The sequence below is a fragment of the Aegilops tauschii genome, chromosome 4 (genome assembly GCF_002575655.3).
Source record: "Aegilops tauschii subsp. strangulata cultivar AL8/78 chromosome 4, Aet v6.0, whole genome shotgun sequence".
Taxonomy (NCBI): domain Eukaryota; kingdom Viridiplantae; phylum Streptophyta; class Magnoliopsida; order Poales; family Poaceae; genus Aegilops; species Aegilops tauschii.
The window spans coordinates 382,173,936-382,197,321 of NC_053038.3; the positions used below are offsets into that span (position 1 = coordinate 382,173,936).

At 45.7% G+C, this 23,386-nt stretch overlaps 2 protein-coding genes across 3 annotated transcripts; one reads left to right on the plus strand and one right to left on the minus strand.

Annotated features, from left to right (window-relative positions):
• Nucleotides 1–8,182: 8,182 nt before the first annotated feature.
• Nucleotides 8,183–14,549, plus strand: LOC109761682 (phosphoenolpyruvate carboxykinase (ATP)). The gene is made up of 12 exons (XM_020320501.4): nt 8,183–8,438; nt 8,561–8,827; nt 11,372–11,589; nt 11,696–11,849; nt 11,959–12,144; nt 12,235–12,533; nt 12,826–12,999; nt 13,107–13,172; nt 13,277–13,455; nt 13,553–13,722; nt 13,822–13,990; nt 14,083–14,549. Exons 2-12 carry the CDS (start codon nt 8,577–8,579, stop codon nt 14,224–14,226), a joined length of 2,010 nt encoding a protein of 669 aa, XP_020176090.1. The 5' UTR covers nt 8,183–8,438; nt 8,561–8,576; the 3' UTR covers nt 14,227–14,549.
• Nucleotides 14,550–17,035: 2,486 nt separating this feature from the next.
• On the minus strand, nt 17,036–22,212 carry LOC109761678 (uncharacterized). 2 transcript variants are annotated; one of them, XM_040387305.3, is made up of 6 exons: nt 21,725–22,212; nt 19,382–20,979; nt 19,205–19,284; nt 18,967–19,105; nt 17,418–17,849; nt 17,036–17,340 (listed from the first exon to the last, which is right to left on the minus strand). In XM_040387305.3, the coding sequence occupies exons 2-6, from the start codon at nt 20,703–20,705 to the stop codon at nt 17,330–17,332; spliced, it is 1,986 nt and encodes a 661-aa protein (XP_040243239.1). In that variant the 5' UTR covers nt 20,706–20,979; nt 21,725–22,212; the 3' UTR covers nt 17,036–17,329. The 2 variants fall into 2 exon arrangements, with proteins under 2 accessions (XP_040243239.1, XP_020176088.1); XM_020320499.4 differs by having other exon boundaries at nt 17,036–17,849.
• Nucleotides 22,213–23,386: the final 1,174 nt, after the last annotated feature.

Here is a 23,386-nt window from a genome sequence, read left to right on the forward strand (position 1 = left end):
TATCTACCAAGTATCTAGGGTAGTACTGCTTCAGTGACCGTTCCTCTCATTACAGAAGCACTTAGTCTCGGGTTTGGGTTCAACCTTGGGATTCTTCACTAGAGCAGCAAATGACTTGCTGTTTCATGAAGTATCCCTTCTGCCCTTGCCCTTCTTAAACCAGTGGTTTTACTAACCATCAACAATTGATGCTCCTTCTTGATTTCTACTCTCGCGGTGTCAAACATCGCGAATAGCTCAAGGATCATCATAACTATCCTTGATATGTTATAGTTCATCACGAAGCTCTATTAGCTTGGTGGCAGTGACTATGGAGAACTATCACTATCTCATCTGGGAGATTAACTCCCACTCGATTCAAGCGATTGTGGCACTCAGACAATCTGAGCACACGCTCAACGATTGAGCTTTTCTTCCTTAGTTTGCAGGCTTAAGAAACTTGTCAGAGGTCTCATACCTCTTGACGTGGGCACTAGTCTGAAATCCCAATTTCAGTCTTCGGAACATCTCACATGTTCTGCGACGTTTCAAAAACGTCTTTGGTGCCACAATTCTAAACCGCACTGAACTATCACGTAGTCATCAAAACGTGTATGTCAGATGTTTCGTAACATCTACAGACGACGCTGAGGTTCAGCACACCGAGCGGTGCATTGAGGACATAAGCCTTCTGTGCAGCAATGAGGACAATCCTCAGTTTACGGACCCAGTCCGCATAATTGCTACTACCAACTTTCAACTAAATTTTCTCTAGGAACATATCTTAACCAGTAGAACTAAAGCGCAAGCTATGACATAATTTGCAAATACCTTTTTGACTATGTTCATGATAATGAAGTTCATCTGATTATGAACTCCCACTCAGATAGACATCCCTCTAGTCATCTAAGTGAAACATGATCCGAGTTTAACTAGGCCGTGTCTGATCATCACGTGAGACGGACTAGTCAAGATCGGTGAACATCTCCATGTTGATCGTATCTTCTATATGACTCATGCTCGACCTTTCGGTCCTCCGTGTTCCGAGGCCATGTTTGTACATGCTAGGCTCGTCAAGTCAACCTAAGTGTATTGCGTGTGTTCCGAGGCCATGTCTGTACATGCTAGGCTCGTCAACACCCGTTGTATTCAAACGTTAGAATCTATCACACCCGATCATCACGTGGTGCTTCGAAACAACGAACCTTCGCAACGGTGCACAGTTAGGGTGAACACTTTTTTGAAATTATTATAAGGGATCATCTTACTTACTACCGTCGTTCTAAGCAAATAAGATGCAAAAACATGATAAACATCACATGCAATCGAATAGTGACATGATATGGCCAATATCATCATGCTCCTTTGATCTCCATCTTTGGGGCACCATGATCATCTTCGTCACCGGCATGACACCATGATCTCCATCATCATGATCTCCATCATTGTGTCTTCATGAAGTTGTCTCGCCAACGATTACTTCTACTTCTATGGCTAACGCGTTTAGCAACAAAGTAAAGTAATTTACATGGCGTTATTCAATGACACGCAGGTCATACAAAATAATAAAGACAACTCCTATGGCTCCTGCCGGTTGTCATACTCATCGACATGCAAGTCGTGATTCCTATTACAAGAATATGATCAATCTCATACATCACATATATCATTCATCACATCTTCTGGCCATATCACATCACATAGCACTTGCTGCAAAAACAAGTTAGACGTCCTCTAATTATTGTTGCATGTTTTTACGTGGTTTGTAGGTTTCTAGCAAGAACGTTTTCTTACCTACGTATGACCACAACGTGATTTGCCAATCTCTATTTACCCTTCATAAGGACCCTTTTCATCGAATCCGTTCCGACTAAAGTAGGAGAGACAGACACCCGCTAGCCACCTTATGCATCTAGTGCATGTCAGTCGGTGGAACCTGTCTCACGTAAGGTACGTGTAAGGTCGGTGCGGGCCGCTTCATCCTACAATGCCGTCGAAACAAGAAACGACTAGTAGCGGCAAGAAGAATTGGCAAACTCAACGCCCACAACTGCTTTGTGTTCTACTCGTGCATAGTAACTACGCATAGACCTGGCTCATGATGCCACTGTTGGTAATCGTAGCATAATTTTAAAATTTTCCTACGTTCACCAAGATGCATCTATGGAGTATACTAGCAACGAGGGGAAGGGAGTGCATCTACATACCCTTGTAGATCGCGAGCGGAAGCGTTCCAATGAACGTGGATGACGGAGTCGTACTCGCCGTGATCCAAATCACCGATGACCGAGTGCCGAACGGACGGCACCTCCGCGTTCAACACACGTACGGTGCAGCGACGTCTCCTCCTTCTTGATCCAGCAAGGGGAAAGGAGAGGTTGATGGAGATCCAGTAGCACGACGGCGTGGTGGTGGATGTAGCGGGTCTCGGCAGGGCTTCTCTAAGCTTCTGCGGGAGAGAGAGAGGTGTTGCAGGGGAGGAGGGAGGCGCCCAAGGCTGTGTCTTTCTGCCCTCTCTCCCCCCTTTATATAGGCCCCCTGGGGGGGCGCCGGCCCCAAGAGATGGGATCTCAAGGGGGGGCGGCGGCCACAAGGGGGGGAAGGGGTTGCCTTGCCCCCCAAGGCAAGGGGGAACTCCCCCCTAGGGTTCCCAACCCTAGGCGCATGGGGGGAGGCCCAAGGGGGGGCGCCCCAGCCCACTAAGGGCTGGTTCCCTTCCACTTTCAGCCCACGAGGCCCTCCGGGATAGTTGGCCCCACCCGGTGGACCCCCGGGACCCTTCCGGTGGTCCCGGTACAATACCGGTAACCCCCGAAACTTTCCCGGTGGCCGAAACTGGACTTCCTATATATAATTCTTCACCTCCGGACCATTCCGGAACCTCTCGTGACGTCCGGGATCTCATCCGGGACTCCGAACAACTTTTGGGTTTCCGCATACATATATCTCTACAACCCTAGCGTCACCGGACCTTAAGTGTGTAGACCCTACGGGTTCGGGAGATATGCAGACATGACCGAGACGCCTCTCCGGTCAATAACCAACAGCGGGATCTGGATACCCATGTTGGCTCCCACATGTTCCACGATGATCTCATCGGATGAACCACGATGTCGAGGATTCAATCAATCCGTATGCAATTCCCTTTGTCAATCGGTATGTTACTTGCCCGAGATTCGATCGTCGGTATCCCAATACCTTGTTCAATCTCGTTACCGGCAAGTCTCTTTACTCGTACCGCAATGCATGATCCCGTGACTAACGCCTTAGTCACATTGAGCTCATTATGATGATGCATTACCGAGTGGGCCCAGTGATACCTCTCCGTCACACGGAGTGACAAATCCCAGTCTCGATCCGTGCCAACCCAACAGACACTTTTGGAGATACCCGTAGTGCACCTTTATAGTCACCCAGTTACGTTGTGATGTTTGGCACACCCAAAGCACTCCTACGGTATCCGGGAGTTGCACGATCTCATGGTCTAAGGAAAAGATACTTGAAATTGGAAAAGCTCTAGCAAACGAAACTACACGATCTTTTATGCTATGCTTAGGATCGGGTCTTGTCCATCACATCATTCTCCTAATGATGTGATCCCGTTATCAACGACATCCAATGTCCATGGTCAGGAAACCGTAACCATCTATTGATCAACGAGCTAGTCAACTAGAGGCTTACTAGGGACATAGTGTTGTCTATGTATCCACACATGTATCTGAGTTTCCTATCAATACAATTCTAGCATGGATAATAAACGATTATCATGAATAAGGAAATATAATAATAACCAATTTATTATTGCCTCTAGGGCATATTTCCAATAGTCTCCCACTTGCACTAGAGTCAATAATCTAGTTCACATCACCATGTGATTAACACTCACTGGTCACATCACCATGTGACCAACATCTAAAGAGTTTACTAGAGTCAACAATCTAGTTCACATCACTATGTGATTAACACTCAATGTGTTCTGGTTTGATCATGTGAAACAAGTCACTAGGTACTGCTCAGATGAATTATATGGATTGTACCACCGTCCGTCCAAGCTGTAGAAACTCCTATCCCTGAATTTCTATTTATTGGAACCATTAGATTTATTAGTATTTTAGTCATTACAATTTTACAGAGGCTATGTGTAAGGAGCTGACACTCTTGGACGGTGAGAAATTATTGACGTTTGGTAATGAGAAATTATTGACGTTTGGTATAGAAATATAATTACATGAAAAACAGAGTTAATTATTGATGTCATAATTTTTTTTGGCCATACCTGCATATTTACGACCCTCTTATCTTTATTACTACACTGTTCTTTGCTATACATGATAGTTCAGCTGTGAAATTGACTACAACTTACATGCATACTTACCAGACTTGCCTAACAGAAGCACAAACACAAATGGACACTCTGCAGTTGTATCAGACACACCACCACAAGACATGCTGTGTGCGTCACAATTCTTAGCAGCGACCGTTACGACCGTGCAATGCCAAGATTGCTAGCGACAAGGATTTGAGGAGGACAAGACGGTAGCTATCAGTCGAGACGAATCTGAAAAAATTGAGTCGAGATGCGGATATATGATGGATTTTGCAAAAAAAAATCGAGTAAATTTTTGCTACAGAGAACATATCGGTATGCATGTACTGATTGCACTTGCTTCATGGTGCAATACGTTTATCCTGCTACGAAAAAATGTATTATTTTTTATTAGAGAAGGGGGGTTCCAATGCAGAGATAGTGAGCAGAAGAAAAGTTATCTACCATAAAAGACGACAAGGTCACATGACATGCACTGATTGCATTTGCTTTATGGCGCAATATGTTTATCCTTCTATTAAAAATGTATTTTTTTTATGGAGAAGGGGGCTTCAATGGCAGAGATAGTAGGAAGAAGAAAAGTTACCTACCATAAAAAAGGTCACATGACATGCATGACGATCCTAACGTTACATGTTAGACATGTTTTTAAAGGAAAGGGTTCCAACAAAAAAAGAAATGTCTCGCTATGGCAGGAAAACGAGTAGTAAGGGGAGGGCCCGGCAGAAAAAAGAGAGACCACGTGTTGGTGATAACAGTCGGATAGTCTGGACAACCATATTTCTCCTCCAGAGTAATGCTACATCTACAGGAAGTTCTTTTACGGGTTCAACGGACTATCGACTGTGGACCAACAGGATTTAAGATCAGGGAAGGATGGGGCCAACCCCAGCTGAAAATCAGGGGGAGAAAGATGAGTTAGAAGGAGATTCTCTAAAACTCTCGTAAGGGTCCGTGCGTCTAGGATTATTGTCTCCTTCATATATGGTATGTATTTAAGATAATCCAGACTGTTTAGATGGATAAATTTTATGAAGACAAATTTATTCTTATGCATTGTGGCCCGTAGCAACGCACGGGCATTTTACTAGTTTGATTAAACGCCGCAGCTGACCTCTCTGGCTTTGCCAAGAGTCAGTCAGTAACGGCGAGCTCATCCGAAAAGTCAAAATAAATATCACACTTGCATTTCGCTTCTGCGTGCAGAATTCACTAGTGGAGTTCATAAAAATCCTGCCCCCAAACGGAAGGTAATGTCACGCTCTGCGTTTGATTCACTGCATTCGTATATAAAATGGATTCACGGGACCAACTTGGTTGCCTTCTCGACCGAATGACTCCCTTGCTGCTTCACGGCAGTATCCTCCTCATGGCTGGCCAAAATCTCGAGAACGATCTTATCAGAAAAGTTAGCAGCCAGTAAACGGAAGAGCAGAGCGATAGATGAAAAGGACCGATACGTACACAATAACAAGGAAAATAAAAAAGTTGGAGGGGACTAATCCATGAACACCTGTCAAATCAAATTAATTAATGTAATATAAATTCCGTTGACTTGAGAATGCACCGCGAGTTCCTTGCTTTTAGACTACGGCCATCTTCTATCATACTACTAGTACTACTGAACCGGATGTCGCTCGTACATCTGACTTGTGTATATTCCAATTAAAAACAAGCGAGTAGTAGTATACATGTTACTACTAAGCAGATAACAGGTGGAGAAAATGGTGCTTTGTTTTCACAAGGGGCAATACGTACGTTGTCATCCCTATCCATCCATCTCACACACACATGTGCATGCAATGGCAACGCACGAACTCTGGCTAGCTAAGCCAGTGCTCGATCAAACGTTGACACTCCCCTGATCTTATTTATTTTTTATACATGACATGTTGAGCTGCTCAGCAGTGCTAGCCTAATTTTCTGTTGGATTATCCTGAGAGGTTGGATAACAGCTGGAGCTAGGCCTGCAGCGACCCAGTAAGATGGTCAGATTATCTGCAAATGATAACGCCGATGACAGAGGGCCTGCATACTAGTAATAACCTGGCTGGTCACCTGGCTATGTACTGGATGATAAGCAGGCGGGGAAATCCCATTTGAAATCACCTACTGCATTGTCAAGTCAAAAGTGTTATATTACGGTAACACAGCACATACATAATTCATCCTGTCAGTGAACCGGCTACACCTCCTGCCACGTTTCGCAAAACGAGAAACGATGAGTTTCTATTGAAATTCTCTTGTTACGGTTTGAATTGGTATTTTGATCCACTGGGTGCGAAGATATTCATAGTTATCCATCACTCCGTTGTGCTGATATTTGTCATTTCATTGATCACTGTTTTGGATTACAAAGAAAGAGGTTTACTTTGCAGTTGCTGAACTGTGTGTGTGTGTTGTGTATTTTATAATCTGCTGTAGAAAATTAGCCATAAAAACAGGCAAAAGTGGGTCTAACAAACACTAAATTAGGGTAAGCGGATGGGGCAAACTGGATTGCATAAGTCAATTTTTCCAATAAAGTATTACATGTGCAAATAAGTCTAAAAACATAAAAAATGTATATTACACAAACTAAAGGCTTCGACGATATTTTTGCCATAACACTTATTTTGAGGTATCTAAGATAATAGGCCATTTGTAGGTAAAAAGCCAACAATTTTGCAAGGGGTTAATAATTGCACTTGAAAAAGTAAGTTTGAAGACAATCGAAACTTAATGCCATCGTGTAACCAAGCACTCTTGTAGCTTCGAAAGCTTTGTGTGTAGAGACAAATACATCATCAATTACCTCCAAGATATCTGAAATACCCTCGAGATCATGAAGAATGATAAAAAAAATAAACGGCTTCTTTTATGTACTATTCTGGATGTGGGAGTAAATACTTCCTACAAATGTTGGAATTCTTTACTACTCCTTCCGTCTTTGAAAAGAACACATATAAATTGTCTCCCAATTCAAATGGTGCAATATAATACCAATTTTGTAGAAAAAAAATTCAACAACAACTACACTAAAAAAATTAATATCACTAAATACATAATAAATTTTTTGGCTTCCACCTCGACGGTGTAGCTTTTGCCATCAATGGTTACAGTATGCTGGCACGTTGTTGCGGTTCTGCCACCAACAATTACAACACATGAGCACCGCCGTCGTGCCTCCTCGGTCGTCGTTGTTCGCACCCCCCCCCCCCCTCCCCGCGTGATTGCGGCTCCCTCCATGTTGTAACTCTACCATCAACGGTTGCAATGCCACCGTCCACGGCTCGTAGCATCATGTGATCAACGCCACGCCTTGCCTTTATCACATCTAGTTGTCGACATAACTAGCCATCTCCAATGCCATCTGGCAACAATCAGCAGCGTCAGGGAAGCTCCCGTGCAGCGCCACACCTCTCGCCTCCTCTCATCTTCCATGCAACAGCGCCAACGCCCAGGGGTGGTGGCGTAGAACAACGCCCCAAATTGCGCAGCCTAGCCTTGCGGCATCTTCTCGGTGTGACAACTGCGCATGACACACTCCCGGCCTGCCATGCCCCGAGATAAGGTTGAGCGGTATTCGGCGGCGCATGGGTCCACCGACTCGTGACCCGTGTGGAGCGCGGCCGATCGATGAGCGTGACCGGCGGCGAGATTTGAATCTTTTGCCACAATCACATCATATGGTACTAAAATCAACCCATCTTTTACAGCATCCTTCCATGTTCCGAAGAACTGAGCACACCACCCTAAATAGCCAAAAATCCCTAGTCCAATCGTTTTATTCCGAACTACATATCACAATTCACACGCTATGGTTTCCTTTCATGGGTCACAAGTCACAACCCAACGCGCCAGCGTATTCACCCCCCATCTGAACTCATTTAGTGCGCGCAATGAACTTTGGTGGTGATTTCCCGCACCCGCTTTCCACAAGCTTCCCTTCCCTCGAGCCCGGAAGCCCCAACCCAGCCAACCCGAAGGGCATGGTCAAGTAACCCAACCATGGTTAGCTCCGGCCCCTTTAAAAGCCTCCCTCGCCGGGGCTCTACCCATCTGCCCCACATCTCTCACTAGCTCCTTGTGCCGTCGTGTGCCACCGCCACCACCCCTACTGCCTCACGTACCCCTGTTCTCTCCTCTCCTCGTGCGTGCCTCGTACAAATCCTTTCTCTTCCTCTGGTTCTTGCTCGCAGCAATGGTGCGTGGCGTAGGATCGCTGGGTTGCTAATGTTGGTTGTTGTTGTCGTTGTTTTCTTGGAAGAGCAGAAGGAGGCGGGCGGCCATGGCGACGCCGAACGGGCTGGCGCGGATCGACACGACGCACGCGGAGAAGAAGGCGGCGGCCAAGCACGAGAACGGGATCTGCCACGACGACAGCTCGGCGCCGGTGCGGGCGCAGAACATCGACGAGCTGCACTCCATGCAGCGGAAGCGCTCGGCGCCCACCACGCCCATCAAGGACACCAGCGCCTCCCCCTTCGCCGTCGCCGTCTCCGACGAGGACCGCCGGAAGCAGCAGCTCCAGTCCATCAGGTCAATCAATATATCAATCCTCTCCTCTCTTCTCCTCTCGCACCCCGTTCCCTTCTGCCTCTGCTTCTACCCCGACATGTAAAAGCGGCCATTAATATTTTCTTGGCAATTACAATTAATTGGAGAATGGCGAAGATCAAGGCCTCCTTTTATTTGGCACTTTGCTTTTTTGCTGGATGGACTTGGGAAGAAAGAACGGAGGACGGAACATGCACGATAACAATCTTCTACTTGTCCATTTGACCGCCACGTGCGGGTCCGATGATGGCAATATATGTCACCGCTCGGTCCACCCCTTAAGCATTTCGCCTATAGACTGGACGCTGGGCCATAGTTTTTGTTTTTTACAGAAAGTAACACCAAGAAGGAATAATATAAGGTTTTTTATTTTGATGAGATGGGAATAATATAAAGAAACTTTTTAGGTGAGGGGTAAATGAATTTAAAGAAGAAGAGCAAAGAAACTGAAACCAGGGGGTCTAGCAAGTGGCCGTATGCATCGCCCAGATGCAGAGGCCGGAGGTCATCCTCCTTTAAAAAAAAAACAAAGGAAGCATGGTGATGCCTCACCTCTTCCGCCTAGATAAATTTGAATGGAGCTATGATTTGTGCCACAATCACTCGACGGAGGTTATTTTCTTGATGTCATCATCTTATTTTCTCTCTCTCTCACCCACCTTTCAACACATGCAATCTCCAAGCTGTGGTCCTGAGCTACAAAGCTCACACCGCGTCGCCCGAGCAGTTGCCTCGCTGCTTTTGTCAGGGAGGAGGCTAGCTCCTCTGCAGGAGTCCGTCTCTCTTTGCAAGGAGCACGTTTGGTGGAGGTGGCGTTCAGCATGTTGATGTGGCGCCTGGGGCACCCGTCCAGCGTGGCCCATCGGCCATGCCCTAAAAAAAGGAGGGCTGTGATGACTGTTGACGATCACCCCGGTGGTCGTTTTCCAACCAAAAGTGCCTGTGCCACCATCGCGATAAAATCTGCACCACATCTTTTGGGTATTCACGTGACCTCATGCCTGCATCGAAGTGCCAAAATGTCACTTAATAGTTTTGTTCTTATCGCACCGCATAAAGTTGCATATACTACCCATGTAGATGTAGCCATGTAGGTTTTTTTTTGAGGATCAGCCATGTAGGCTACTGAATCCTAAACTCGCACTACAAAGTTTTTTTCCTTGGTTCTTCATAGTACTACAAAAAATAACAAGGGCGGCCAACATCTTTTATAGAGCGTAATGTTAGCACAAGCATTATGGCGTTGTTTGGCTAGCAGATATTAGCCACGGGAATATATAAAACGAGTTTCTAGCTAATGTTTAGCAAAAACTGGTTTTACTATTTTTTCGGTTAATAATCAGCTTGTGGAAAACTTTGTTTGGACTAGAAAAACGCAATTCTAGGTTGCCCAGTGCCTTCTTTGGATAGCAATTAGCCATTCGTATTCCCGTCCGTAATTAGGCCAGGCTTCTTCCTTTGATCTCTGATCCCTCATCGCCGTTGGCGGCATGCATAGGCTTGACGCCACCCACGGTGACGGGACAGCCGTGGCGAGGTTCGTGACGACTCCTTCGGTGGTTGGCCGCCGGCGGATGCATGCCCTGTACGCCCAAGTCGTCGGTAGCAGCATCCACTGGGCCCTGAATAGCCTCGACGCCTCCTACTGTGACGGCAGCCAGCCGTGCCCTTCTGGCAAGCTCCTCAGCTCATATACGACGGTGCTTGCCTCCACTCAGGACGTCATGACTGAGCACGTGTGGATGCCAGCGGTTGCTTCCCTCGACGCCGAGGTCGCCGCGCCTACCTCCCTTCATCGGCACCGAATCACAGCTGCTAGAGTTGGCCGTCGCCGAGCGACGCTGGTCGTGCATGCTTCGTACAAAGCAGCCGTGCCCATGATTCGGGGAGAAACAGTTACGATAAGTATATGCTAATCGTGTTTTTGGAAAAACGACTAATACTCGTTTTTCTATAAACCTGAAATCCTGGGTTTTAAGGATCCTGGTTTGCTATATCCACGAATTTGTTGGAACAAACAAACAAGGTTTTATTCTGTTAAACCGTTTCCCTGGTTTGTAGAGATCGCGTTCTCTATATTCTGCCTATCCAAACAACGCCTATAGGAAGTGCAAAATCACAAAGGGGCGGTGGTTCACGCGCGTAGCGAACATGATCACGCACGCAATATCTGGGATGACGCATGGGGCCGGCAAGGCAACTTGGGCATGGGGGTACCGAAAACATTGGCTTGACGCGACGTCGCTGTCGCCGTCGTGCAGGTGCAACTCGCTCCCGTCTTCCCAAGAAACCTCGTACCCTTTTCGTAGTTCCTCAAACAATGTTTTTTTTCTTGTCTAGCTCATTGCGTGCATAGATCGATCTGCTGTGTTGACAAATGAGCTCGCGTTACATAGTGAACTCACCCGTTTGTCAAAAAAAAACTCACCCGTTTAAAAAAAAGCATAGTGAACTCACTGCCAGGTGCAATTTTAATTATGATAAAAATGGTTTTGTACATGCAAACTGACACTCTGATGGATGCAGCGCGTCGTTGGCGTCGCTGACCCGTGAGACCGGGCCCAAGGTGGTGCGGGGCGATCCGGCCAGGAAGGGCGAGGCCGCGGCCAAGACCGCGCCGGCGGCCGCGCCACCGCCGCCGCAGCCTCATCACCACCACCACCACCACCACGTCGCACCCACCATCAGCGTCAGCGACAGCTCCCTCAAGTTCACCCATGTCCTCTACAACCTCTCGCCCGGCGGTACGCGACACACTCACCTGTCTTCTAAACTCTGTTCATTCAGATAAATAAAATGTGTCGTCCGTGTGTTCTGATCTTGTGTTCCAAACCAAAAAAAAACAAACAGAGCTGTACGAGCAGGCCATCAAGTACGAGAAGGGGTCGTTCATCACGGCCACCGGCGCGCTGGCGACGCTGTCCGGCGCCAAGACCGGCCGGTCGCCCAGGGACAAGCGCATCGTCAAGGACGAGGCGGCGGCGCAGGAGCTCTGGTGGGGCAAGTGAGTGCTCTGCTGCCATCGCTGAACTGAACATGTGCTTCTTCTTCTCCTTCGTCTTCAGCTAACAAGTAACTGAACATTGTATGTCTCGTTGTGGCGATAATTACAGGGGCTCGCCGAACATCGAGATGGACGAGCACACGTTCCTGACCAACAGGGAGAGGGCCGTGGACTACCTCAACTCCCTGGACAAGGTGTACGTGAACGACCAGTTCCTCAACTGGGACCCCGAGAACCGCATCAAAGTCCGCATCATCTCCGCCAGGGCCTACCACTCGCTCTTCATGCACAACATGTCTGTAATAATAATACCACATTCAGGTTCATTGCAGTACGTTTTTTTACAGTAGAATTGTAGTAGTAAGCACCGGACGGGATGTATCAGGTGTATACGTCCGACGGAGGAGGAGCTGGAGAGCTTCGGCACGCCGGACTTCACGATATACAACGCCGGCAAGTTCCCCTGCAACCGCTACACGCACTACATGACGTCGTCGACGAGCGTGGACATCAACCTGGGGCGGCGGGAGATGGTCATCCTGGGCACGCAGTACGCCGGGGAGATGAAGAAGGGCCTCTTCGGCGTCATGCACTACCTCATGCCCAAGAGGCGCATCCTCTCCCTCCACTCCGGCTGCAACATGGGCCGAGACGGCGACGTCGCCCTCTTCTTTGGGCTCTCAGGTACTACGTTCGTTAACGGAACGTAACAGATCCATCATCCATCCATGGATTGGATGGATCCGTCCGGCCGCAAGAACCGTCACCTGCCCAACCGCATGCACCTGACTGACGCCTTCGCCTTGCTCAGCGGCCCGTCTAGTCTAGTTTCAATAAATATTAGCATTATCGTGTGATGTCACCTTTTCAGTTTTCCAATAATATGAAACACATTTTTTTGTCTGCATTTGCCACATATTTTGTGAATTTGGGAAATTTGATTTGTGTTTTGTTTCTCTCACAACAACAACAACAGGTACTGGAAAGACGACGCTGTCGACTGATCACAACAGGCTCCTGATCGGCGACGACGAGCACTGCTGGAGTGACAATGGCGTCTCCAACATCGAGGGCGGCTGCTACGCCAAGTGCATAGACCTCTCCCGGGAGAAAGAACCTGACATTTGGAACGCCATCAAGTTCGGAACAGGTAGCCGCCTCAGCCCTCCCCTTTGTAACTCTGTTCTTTTCAACCCTGAACAATGAGCATCATGGTCTTTTCGTGGCTTACATTCGACTGAAATGTTCTGCTTGTAGTGCTGGAGAACGTTGTCTTCGACGAGCACACCCGCGAGGTCGATTACACCGACAAATCTGTCACAGGTAAAAATCAATAATATCACTAAAAAAATAATACAGCCACACCAAAGATCGCATACAGTAGCAAAGATGATGGTAATAACATCGCATCCCGGACCGTATTGCAGAGAACACTCGTGCCGCGTACCCGATCGAGTACATCCCCAACGCTAAGATACCGTGCGTCGGGCCACACCCCAAGAACGTCATCCTCCTGGCCTGCGACGCGTTCGGGGTGCTCCCGCCTGTCAGCAAGCTGAACCTGGCGCAGACCATGTACCACTTCATCAGCGGCTACACTGCTCTCGTAATAAGACTCTACTACTAAGCATTCGTTGATTCACCAGCTTGTTTGTTCCTCGGGGATGCCGATCTGATCGCTTTTGCCATCGTCATCGTGACAGGTTGCCGGTACAGAGGACGGCATCAAGGAGCCGCAGGCCACCTTCTCGGCCTGCTTCGGCGCGGCGTTCATCATGCTCCACCCGACCAAGTACGCCGCTATGCTCGCCGAGAAGATGCAGACGTACGGCGCCACCGGGTGGCTCGTCAACACCGGCTGGTCCGGCGGAAGGTGCGATCCCTATCCTTATCCTTGCAATGAGATTCCGCACGACCACCATGCGTATGACTGTATGAGATGAGCTGACTCTGCGTTCGTCGCTGGGTCCAGGTACGGCGTCGGCAAGCGGATCAAGCTGCCGTACACCAGGAAGATCATCGACGCCATCCACTCCGGCGAGCTCCTCACGGCCAACTACCAGAAGACCGAGGTCTTCGGCCTCGAGATCCCCACCGCCATCGAGGGCGTGCCGTCTGAGATCCTCGACCCGATCAACACCGTGAGCCCTCTTCAGCTCATTCAGCCATTTTTTCTGCTTGGTTGCTTCTCTTCTTTTGAACATGCACTCAGCGGTTGCTTTCTCGCGTGCAGTGGACGGACAAGGCAGCGTACAAGGAGACGCTCCTGAAGCTGGCCGGCCTGTTCGGGAAGAACTTCGAGGTGTTCGCCAGCTACAAGATCGGGGAGGACAGCACCCTCACCGAGGAGATCCTTGCTGCTGGACCCAAAGTCTGATTTCCCGCCAAGCAGATGAAAAGCGCGATGCGGTGGAATTGTGTTTTTTCAGAATAAAGCAGTGGTGTGTGTGTGTGTGTGCTGTGTAGGTCGATGATGATGACGAAAAATGGGTCCATGTGCGGGGGGTACTAGTAGAGTTGGTTCCGTATATTTTTCATGCGCAATGTTAAGTTTCTGTCACAGATTGGTGCTTGTTTTGGCTATGTATAGATGCACTGTGCTTTCATATTTGGAACTCGGATCGGTCTGCCTGATATGATCGTATGAGTGTATGACCCTGTCTTCTCCCCTGTTAATGCATAGCACCATATTATTCTGCTTGGGAATGTGCCTCTTGTCTTGTATACATCGCTTTTGCTAATTTTTTCATCTCCTGAAAATCTTGAAATCTGAGTCCTGCTAAACGTACGGATAACAAAACACAGGCTACTCTGGATTTGTCTATAAGATTTCAAAACAGGGCAATTCTCCGTGGATTGAAGAGAGAGCTTCTTGATGAAAAAATAAAGTGGAGTTCGAGCCTATGAAATTGAGGGTACTCTACATGAATGCAATCAATAGGAACTTTTTTTTTTGATAAAGCAATCAATAGGAATTTAGCAACCCTAAATCCTCCAAATTTTCAGTGAAAATCCTACAACCCCAAGAGACACTTAAAATTCCATAATAGTGTCTAAAATTGCATTCTTTTGACGGTGTGCAATTTTGTTATGTAAATTGTTACAATAAAATTAGGTTGCGATGATGATGGTTGGATATTGATCGAAATATGTGGCTGAGATTTGAAATAATATATCAGGTCACGTACGAATAGATGATAACTCATCACAAGTGCATTTGCTGCAAGATAGTCAGATAAGGACTCTCCTGCCTAGCTTTACTAAACTGGAAAAGGAGTTGCAGAACTGCACGACATATGACCACTCCAAAATGGCTGTTAGTGAAGAAAATAATAAGATAGAGAAACCACTGAGGATCAGATGAACAACTTTTAAAAAATGGAAAGAAATGCTGGTCATATTAAGACTTCGTGTAGATGGTCAGACTTAGAATTTACTGTCATGCTACTGACAGAAAACAAAAGAGAAGTTGTATTCACCGTACATCAGTACTGGCAGTACAGGTTTGGTATGACACGGTTTGGACAAAGCGAGCTTTCCTTTTCGTGGCGAGGCATTAGCGAAAAGTCAGCGATAATTTTAAATCTAGCAGGTGAGAGCATGATGTTTTGACAAATCACAAGTTCTTTGATTTCCCTTGCCGCCGCCTCAAGATAGAGCCGGTGCGCGCACGCGAGGTAGACTAGTGAGGCTAACTTTATATCATCCCTACGGGTTTTGGAGACTTTCAGTTTCAGGCATAAAAGAGTGATGTTGATCAGTGTCTGTTTCTACAAGAAATGAAGATGGAAACGAGGCAGTGAACTTTGTGGTGCTGAAAAACAGCAATGCCTCCTTTCGATCAGGATGGGAATGGGTCGGGTCGGCCCGCTGGGTCGCTGACCCGACCCAAAAATTTGAGGCCAATGGGTCAAGTGGGTCGGTCTCAAACGAGATTTGGGTCAACAGGGCCGGCATCGGGTGACCCGCTGGGTCAGCCGGGTCGGCCCATCTTATAGCTTATAATCACACACCAGCTGCAATCTTCGTCGCGCCAGTACCCGATTCTGCGATGTAGTCTGTCATATAATTTTCGGTAAATGCTCGCATATATCAACAACAAAATTGTCTTATATGTTTCAGCATGCATACGTATAAACCACAAGTAGATGGTTTGATTTTTTTCTCGTTACAAATCTGTTTGCCGCCTCCCTACTAGTTAGCATGCAGGGCATGTACCAGGTGCACCGCCTCGTCCTCCTTAGATGTAGGATCACTGGTACTCACTTGTACTGTTACTTATTTGTAACCCCAAGCGGAGGAATACAGGGTGCGATGTTTTCTTAACTCTGCTTATATTCTAGCATTTCTACTAACCATGTAATTTTATTAGTTATTACACTCGGATTCCATTATAAATTGTCCCTAATTTTAACATTTTATTTATTCACAAAAACAATGCCAGGTTTTGGGGCCACACGGGCTGGGTCCAAGGCCAGGTCCGGGTTGGCCCGTTCCCATCCTGACCTTTCGACATGACAGGTTTTTTCTTCTTCTGGCTGTTTGCATCAAAATAATAAACGAGGCGGTTTGATTGTTTGCATCAAAAATAAATGTCTGACATGCCTTGAACTTTGTGTTCACAAACGTGTTTTTCCCTTTATTTATGATGCAGCGTTTGCAGCCAATTTTGACGATCACATCCAAATGGAAATAGATTCTGGTCACTAGAAAAAGGGGGGGGATGAGTGGAGACGAAAAAGTCGTGATCACAGAATCTTGCTGAACCGATAGATAAGGACAACTGTTTTTTCTTCTTCTCTTAAATGGGTGTTCGAAGGCTTCAAAGTTTTTAAAAACATCCTTATTTTTTTAGTGTAGGATGTCGAAATGTGCAAAACTCATACAATAACATGTGCAAGTCATCAGTTCATAAAAATAGTGAATATATGAAAGAAAGTAGTTGAATGCAAAACCGATTCCAAGCACACGATCATCATTTCAGTTCAAGGCACAGGATAGCAGGTGTGCTTTTGACAGATATGTAAAATGCTGAACTCCCGGTACGTGTTTGCTTACAAAGAAGTTGCTACAGAATGGATGCGAAGAAGCAAAACCATCATCGAATTTGATCATAAAATTATTATTTTCAAAACGATCATAGCATTATTGACTGCTAAAAGTTCTCTCCAGCAAGATAGAGTCAGTTGAAGTATGAATGCATTTATCTTTGCTTTCTATAAAAGTAGTTCATGTACAGATTATCCACCAACACTGCAAGGGTGGTTCTTTTTTTTTACAAAACCCTTCAATGGAGTTAACTATTTGAGTTAACCCAATTACAGTCTATAATCAACATGAGACAAGTGGTTAGAATCCTAAATCCAATTTATACACAAATGTTCTAAATTATAGTATAAATTTACTACCTTGCAGGGTAGCTTCGATCTTCATACAGCTTTATGGTTCAGAAAATTACATCTTCAGACAACTTTCCTCCTTCAGTCATCATCTGTCAGCAATCAGCAGTATCATGGTTTTCATGCCCAGAACAATTCTCAGAATCAGTTTCCAACTCTGATGCCTCACCTTGCAACTTCATTTCCTCAGATATCTGATCATCATGGCAGTAGCCTTCGACATTCACCGCCGGTGGCTCACTGTGGTCATTGTCCTCACCATCTTCACTAGACGATGACATGGAGACCGCCTCAGGAACTAGACGTGTCAGCCTGCTTGAAGGTAATCTTGCTATTTTGGCTCCTCCAGATCTGATCTTGGACTCGATGGCCTTGATCAGCGAAGCTGCCTCCTCAACAGGAACAACACGAGCACCACAAGCAAGAGCTGTAGCATGCACAAGAGGGTGTGGACCTTTTTCTCGCCTGGTCAGTTCAGACATAACACCTGGCAATGGACCTAAATTACAAAAACTTCTTTTTGGTTGTCTGATGGGTTCTGCGGGGCGGTATGAAATTGGAACTGCTTCAATAGGTGCAGCCAACAATTTGTACTGTCCATCTGTAGCCCAAGGAAATGAACATCTATCAGTCAATGCCCTGTACTGCTTCGATCTATTAAAAGTTAAAGCCTAATGTGCGTGTGTGAAAGCCTTAAACAACAGTAGCTTAGTGTGTTGATTCATGAAAAACAGTATAACTTGTTTTGAAGCTATCTGCAATAGTATGGGACTATAAATACATTAGTCATTGACTCTGAGGACAGAAACATTTTAATTTGCAGATGTCCAAATTTTAAAATGTTCCAGAATCAGCACTGAAAACCTGACCAAACTTTTTGCCAAGCTATGATATACAATTTACTATTCTGGACACGGAACATCTTAAAGGATGAAACCACAGATTCAAGAAATGATGAAAATTACTCTCATTTCTGGTCTCAGCTTCTAATTTGACACCTATCCTGAAAGATCAATTTTCTATGCATACGTCTACTATTTATGTTCCATGGGTTGGAATCATGGGCTTACCACCTAGGGACCGACAAGGGGAGGGTTGTGTGCATCAATCAATGCAAAGGCCGGGGGTTTTCCTCCTTGAAAAAAAAAGGAAGCGACAAGGGCAGGTCATGGAACATAAGTCAAAGGAAACCTATACCAGTTTTCTCATAAGTTCTATCCATACTGAATTTCCCATATTCCATCTTGCTCCTTTCCTCTTTCTTAAACAAGTAGAATTGCTCCCACTCAATGAAAACTGCTGTCGTCTTAAAAACACACAAGTAAAACTACTTGGAATGGAAATATGATATATGGAGTGGTCATGATGGACACAATGACCTAAGGCTAGAGAATTGGTTGTGCGAACTTACAAATTAAACAGCTACACTGGAGTCCCATCAAAAAGAAAAAACAGCTAGACTGAAAAAGGTAATGGACTAAACTGTCAAGCACTAAAATTTTAGCAGCCTGTGGTGAGGAATAATAAATAAATATTATTTTGTTCGTGACATATGCGAACCTCTGAAGCTAACCCGTCAATCTATCATTAACTAGACAATGGAAACATTAGACTTTTTTTTTCAAAATTACTGCAACAACATGGATGATACTTCTTTGCTGGGAACATAAAGTTATAAATATTTATTCCGTAATCGGCACAAGAAAATGGAATCTAACCAGCAGAAGCTCCAGGTGAATTCCTCGACAAAGGCATGTATAGCGTCAGAGGTATAGCAGGAATAGCAACTGTAGTTTCTTCAGAATGTCCATGATAGGTTGAATGATTTCCCTGTGTTGCCCGACTCGAAGTGCTATTCTGCAATAGAACTACAAATAAGAACCTTGGAACCCAATAAGAAATATCAAATGCTGTGGAGATTATCACTGAAACAGATGAGGAGGTTGGCAGGGTAACCTGATATTTCTCAGGACAGTCCTCCTTTCTGTTTTCAGCATGCAAATAAGAACATTCTGATCCATGCCTGCATTGTCTCCCTGTTGATAGAATATGCAACATTTGTTATAAACAGAAGAGTTTATAAGCAATAAGTTACTGGATTAATTGATAGCATCTTATACATAGTGTATTTACCACTTGAGGTGAAAGCACACAATGACGGATGATTGTTATCAGAATTAGCTAAGCCTGAATCAGTTAACAGGTTGGTAGGAATGAACATTAGTTTGGAGGTAGACTCTTGAAACATCGTGAGCTGCGAAGGTGTTGTTTTCTGTTTGGCCACATCTGAACATTGCGAAGCACTCATTGTTTTCATCTGTACGACCTTATGTTTACTTTCACTACTAGAAACTCCACGGTGCGGCATTGTTGGATGACAACTTTTGAGTTGAGCAACCTTCTCTGCCGCCTCTTTCAAGGCAGACATCGCCACATGGTAAATTTCTTCTGTGACTGATCCTTCTTTTGCAAATTTTATAGCTTCCTGACATAATTGGTTGTAAAGTACAGTGAGTGAATCTGTAGAATTACATTGAATCCCTGCACTATATTCCTCAACCTTCGCTTCATCAGGATCTGAACTCTTTGCAGCAAATTCAGCATTTTCTCCAGAAGTAATGTTCGATGTACTAGGGGCCTGTTTAGAAGATAACAACGAATGATTATGCTCCTTCTCAAATTTAGATACCATCCATTTTCCAGAGTTCATCTTTTTCACCACAATCATAGCTTTGCAACCAACTCTAGTAATCATTCTTGGGCGCTTCGTTTTCCCTTCGTCTGTAATCTCTTTCTTGGCTCGAACTTCACGGAAGCCTTCCTTGGAGCACACAATCTGGCGAGAAATGATTGAATTATCACGTCTTGAACGGCAATACCTGCTAATACGTGCACGAAAACCATTAAGCCTCGCATAATTTATATAGAACAATTTTGCGGTTTCTTCAGAATCAAATTCCATTCCCTCAACCGGTTCCTCAACAGGGTCTTCCTCGGCAGAATGTGGCTTTTCAACTGGATTAAGGTCCTGATGTGCTGACCTAATATCAAGTTTTCTTGGTGGAACTGATCCATGATTATGGGTTTTCACAAATTTAGTAACTACCCATTTGCCAGGATCAATTTTTTTTATCATTATCATAGCCTTGCAACCAACTCTAGTACCTGTCCGTTCTTGCTGTTTTTGGTCAGGGTGGAGGCCTTCACAGTTACGTGTTTCATGAAATCCCTCCTTTGAGCATACAATACGACGAGAAATGATTGAATTATCACGTCTGGAGCGGGTATACCTGCTGATCCGAATTCGAAAACCTGCATGTCTCGCATACAAGCTGTAAAAATCCCTTGCAGCATCTTCAGACTCAAATTCCATACCTTCGCATGGTGTCAATTCTGTGTCATCTTCATGTCCAATTAAAATTTCTGCTTCTGATGGTTCATGTGATGAAATCTCCATAACAGTAAAGGCTCTGGGAAGTCCGGTTAAATCATCATTTTGCTCATTGTCTCGTTTCGATTCAAACTGTTCTGATTAATAATATACCTTCCATAACCAGTATCCACCGTCACAAATCTATGTCGATTTTCTTCAACGTCTCTTTTCTATACTTTTGAACAATATAATTACAACAATCACCAATGTGGCGTCTTAGTAGATATCATTGTGCTGCACGGCAGCACAGGTATGGCCCTACCTTCAAACTTGTTCACATGGTATGCAGAGTGAAGAACTGTAAAATGATCTAAAGTTAGATGATATCAATCAGATATTGCAGCAAGCAGGATTGTATCTTGATAATGAAACTTTCTAGGAGCCACAGCAAGCAAAAAAAATCTAATAATCACAAAAAAAAGTACTATATTCTTACCATTCAAATTTAGAATACTTTGTCATAATGTCAATCGCTGAAATTCAGAAACCAAGTTAGGTATGGAAAGTTTCAGTTCAATGATTTCAGTTTAAGCCACACAGTTCTAAGTTGAGTAGTAGTATGACTTTTGGTTGACTTGTCAAAGAAACTTATTACAGGTAAAAAACAGCCTTGGTACTGTTAAAGATACATTTTTGTCCTTCTATTCTTTGGAGCTTTTGAGCCCCTTTTCTCCTTTTATGAAACTTTGTACTGCTGACTGTTTACTTTCACTGATGACAGTACTAACAAGGACCCGCACTAGTAACTGTTATGAACCTTACTCTGGTACACAAGCCAAAATAGCACGTGATCCTCTAAGTTCTTATTATGGACAGACACGGAACTGATCGAACACTCAGAACTGTTTCAATGATTGAGTCCATGCGCGGCAAGAAGCCAACAGCAACAAAAATTCCATTTATAGGCACGCATGAAACAAAGGTATATATCACGCATAAAGCAAGAAAACGATTAACTTCAGCCCAGATAAGACTAGAACAGCAACATCACAATAAAAGTGAAAAAACAGAAAGCCTTTTATGTGGAGGAACTCGGTACGCACCTGGACAAGTATTGCTCCCAATAATCCCCAAACCAGCGCAAGAAAACCGATGAGCGAGGAACCAAGAAACGAACGGCCCGAGCGGTTGCACGGGCGGATAAGACAGGTGGTGGGGGCGGTCAAATCGAACCCAGGCGCGACGACCGAATCAGTACGGAACGCCAGGAAGAAGGAGAGGAAGAAGAAGAAGCGCGGAAGGGAGGGGAGGGGTTAGGCGTGGAGAAGTCGCGGCGACTGCTCATCGTTAGCATTAGGGAAAGGGATCACCGGTGGGATTAGTGGGGGGATGGAGGAGAATTCGGGAAGAATTTTTTCGATTAAAGAAAGGAGACGGCCGGGACGCGAGTGGGGGAGGGAGGAGACGGCGGGCGAAGGTGGTGGTGGTGGTGGTGGATGAGGCCGATCTTCGGAGGGCGAAACGGACGGCGGAGCGTCGAGCGCGCGGGACGGAGGGCGGGGATCTCGAGATGTTCGTGCGTATCCGCCCGCCCAACGGCCCAACCGTCCAAGTGGATAAACAACTCACGGTGAGGCGGGCCGGGATGCTGACGTGGGGGTCGTAGACTAGGGACCCGCTCGCAGGGAGGCAGTTTTGCGCCGGGGAGGGGATTGGATGAGCGTCGCCGCTGCGTCCCTGTCATTACCCGGCGGCCGTGCTCTTGTCCGTCTTGGAAAGTTGTTGATTTTGTTTGAAAAATAAACCCCGGTTCCCGCGACATCTTTGCGACCTCTGATGGAATCAGAAATAGTCACGAGGCATTTGGTAGACTACTGATACATGTTAAAAATTACTCCTCCGTCCCATAATATAAGATGTTTTCTGCACTAGTTTAGTATCAAAAAATGTCTTACATTATGAGACGTAAGGAGTATGTTCTGTATATAGTTTATAGTTTGGTAAGTGTCGTAGTCTTAGTGTTGGAAATATAGCATGTACTACAATTAATATAATTCTGAATTTATGTGATACTGATGACAAGGACAGATCTAACAGTTATAGACATGCAATCACGTAGATGAAATCTAACAGAGTAAATGAAAACGACATGGACAGAAGTCCCACAACAAGATCACACAAAATATGGCCGATCACAAGAGGATTTCTTACAACGGGGTTGACGATGAAGAGATCGCAGTGTAGACGGCGATGTCGATGGATAGTTGATGATGAAGAGATCGCAGTGTAGACGGCGATGTCGATGGAGAGATGATGATGAAGAGATCGCAGTGCAGGCGGACGTAGTCGAGGAAGATGGAGCAGTCGTGCGGATGCACTGCCCAGAAACTTTATCGCCCAGCTACCCGTGCAGGTCATCGATGCCGGGGAAAGTCCGGAGATTACTGCTCTCCTCGCCCTGCTGCACGGCAGGGAGAGGATCGGCGAAGGTCGACGGCGGCGGTGCAGACAAGAACAGTTTAGGGTTGTGTTTTTCCTCGAGTGTCTTTGTCGAGAAGGACGGCTCCCTCTTATAGACTCGGATGGATAATCCCCACGCAACACGGTCTGCTTATATCCTAGGATCCGCCCCCTCGGATATCTCCATCACGAACGAACATGTAACCGCACGTAAACGTGCGAGTATATCCTCGTTCATGCGTGAGACAGACGCGGGTGGATAAGAGTAAAAATTGCACGATGAAAATAAAAAAAATGCATTTTAT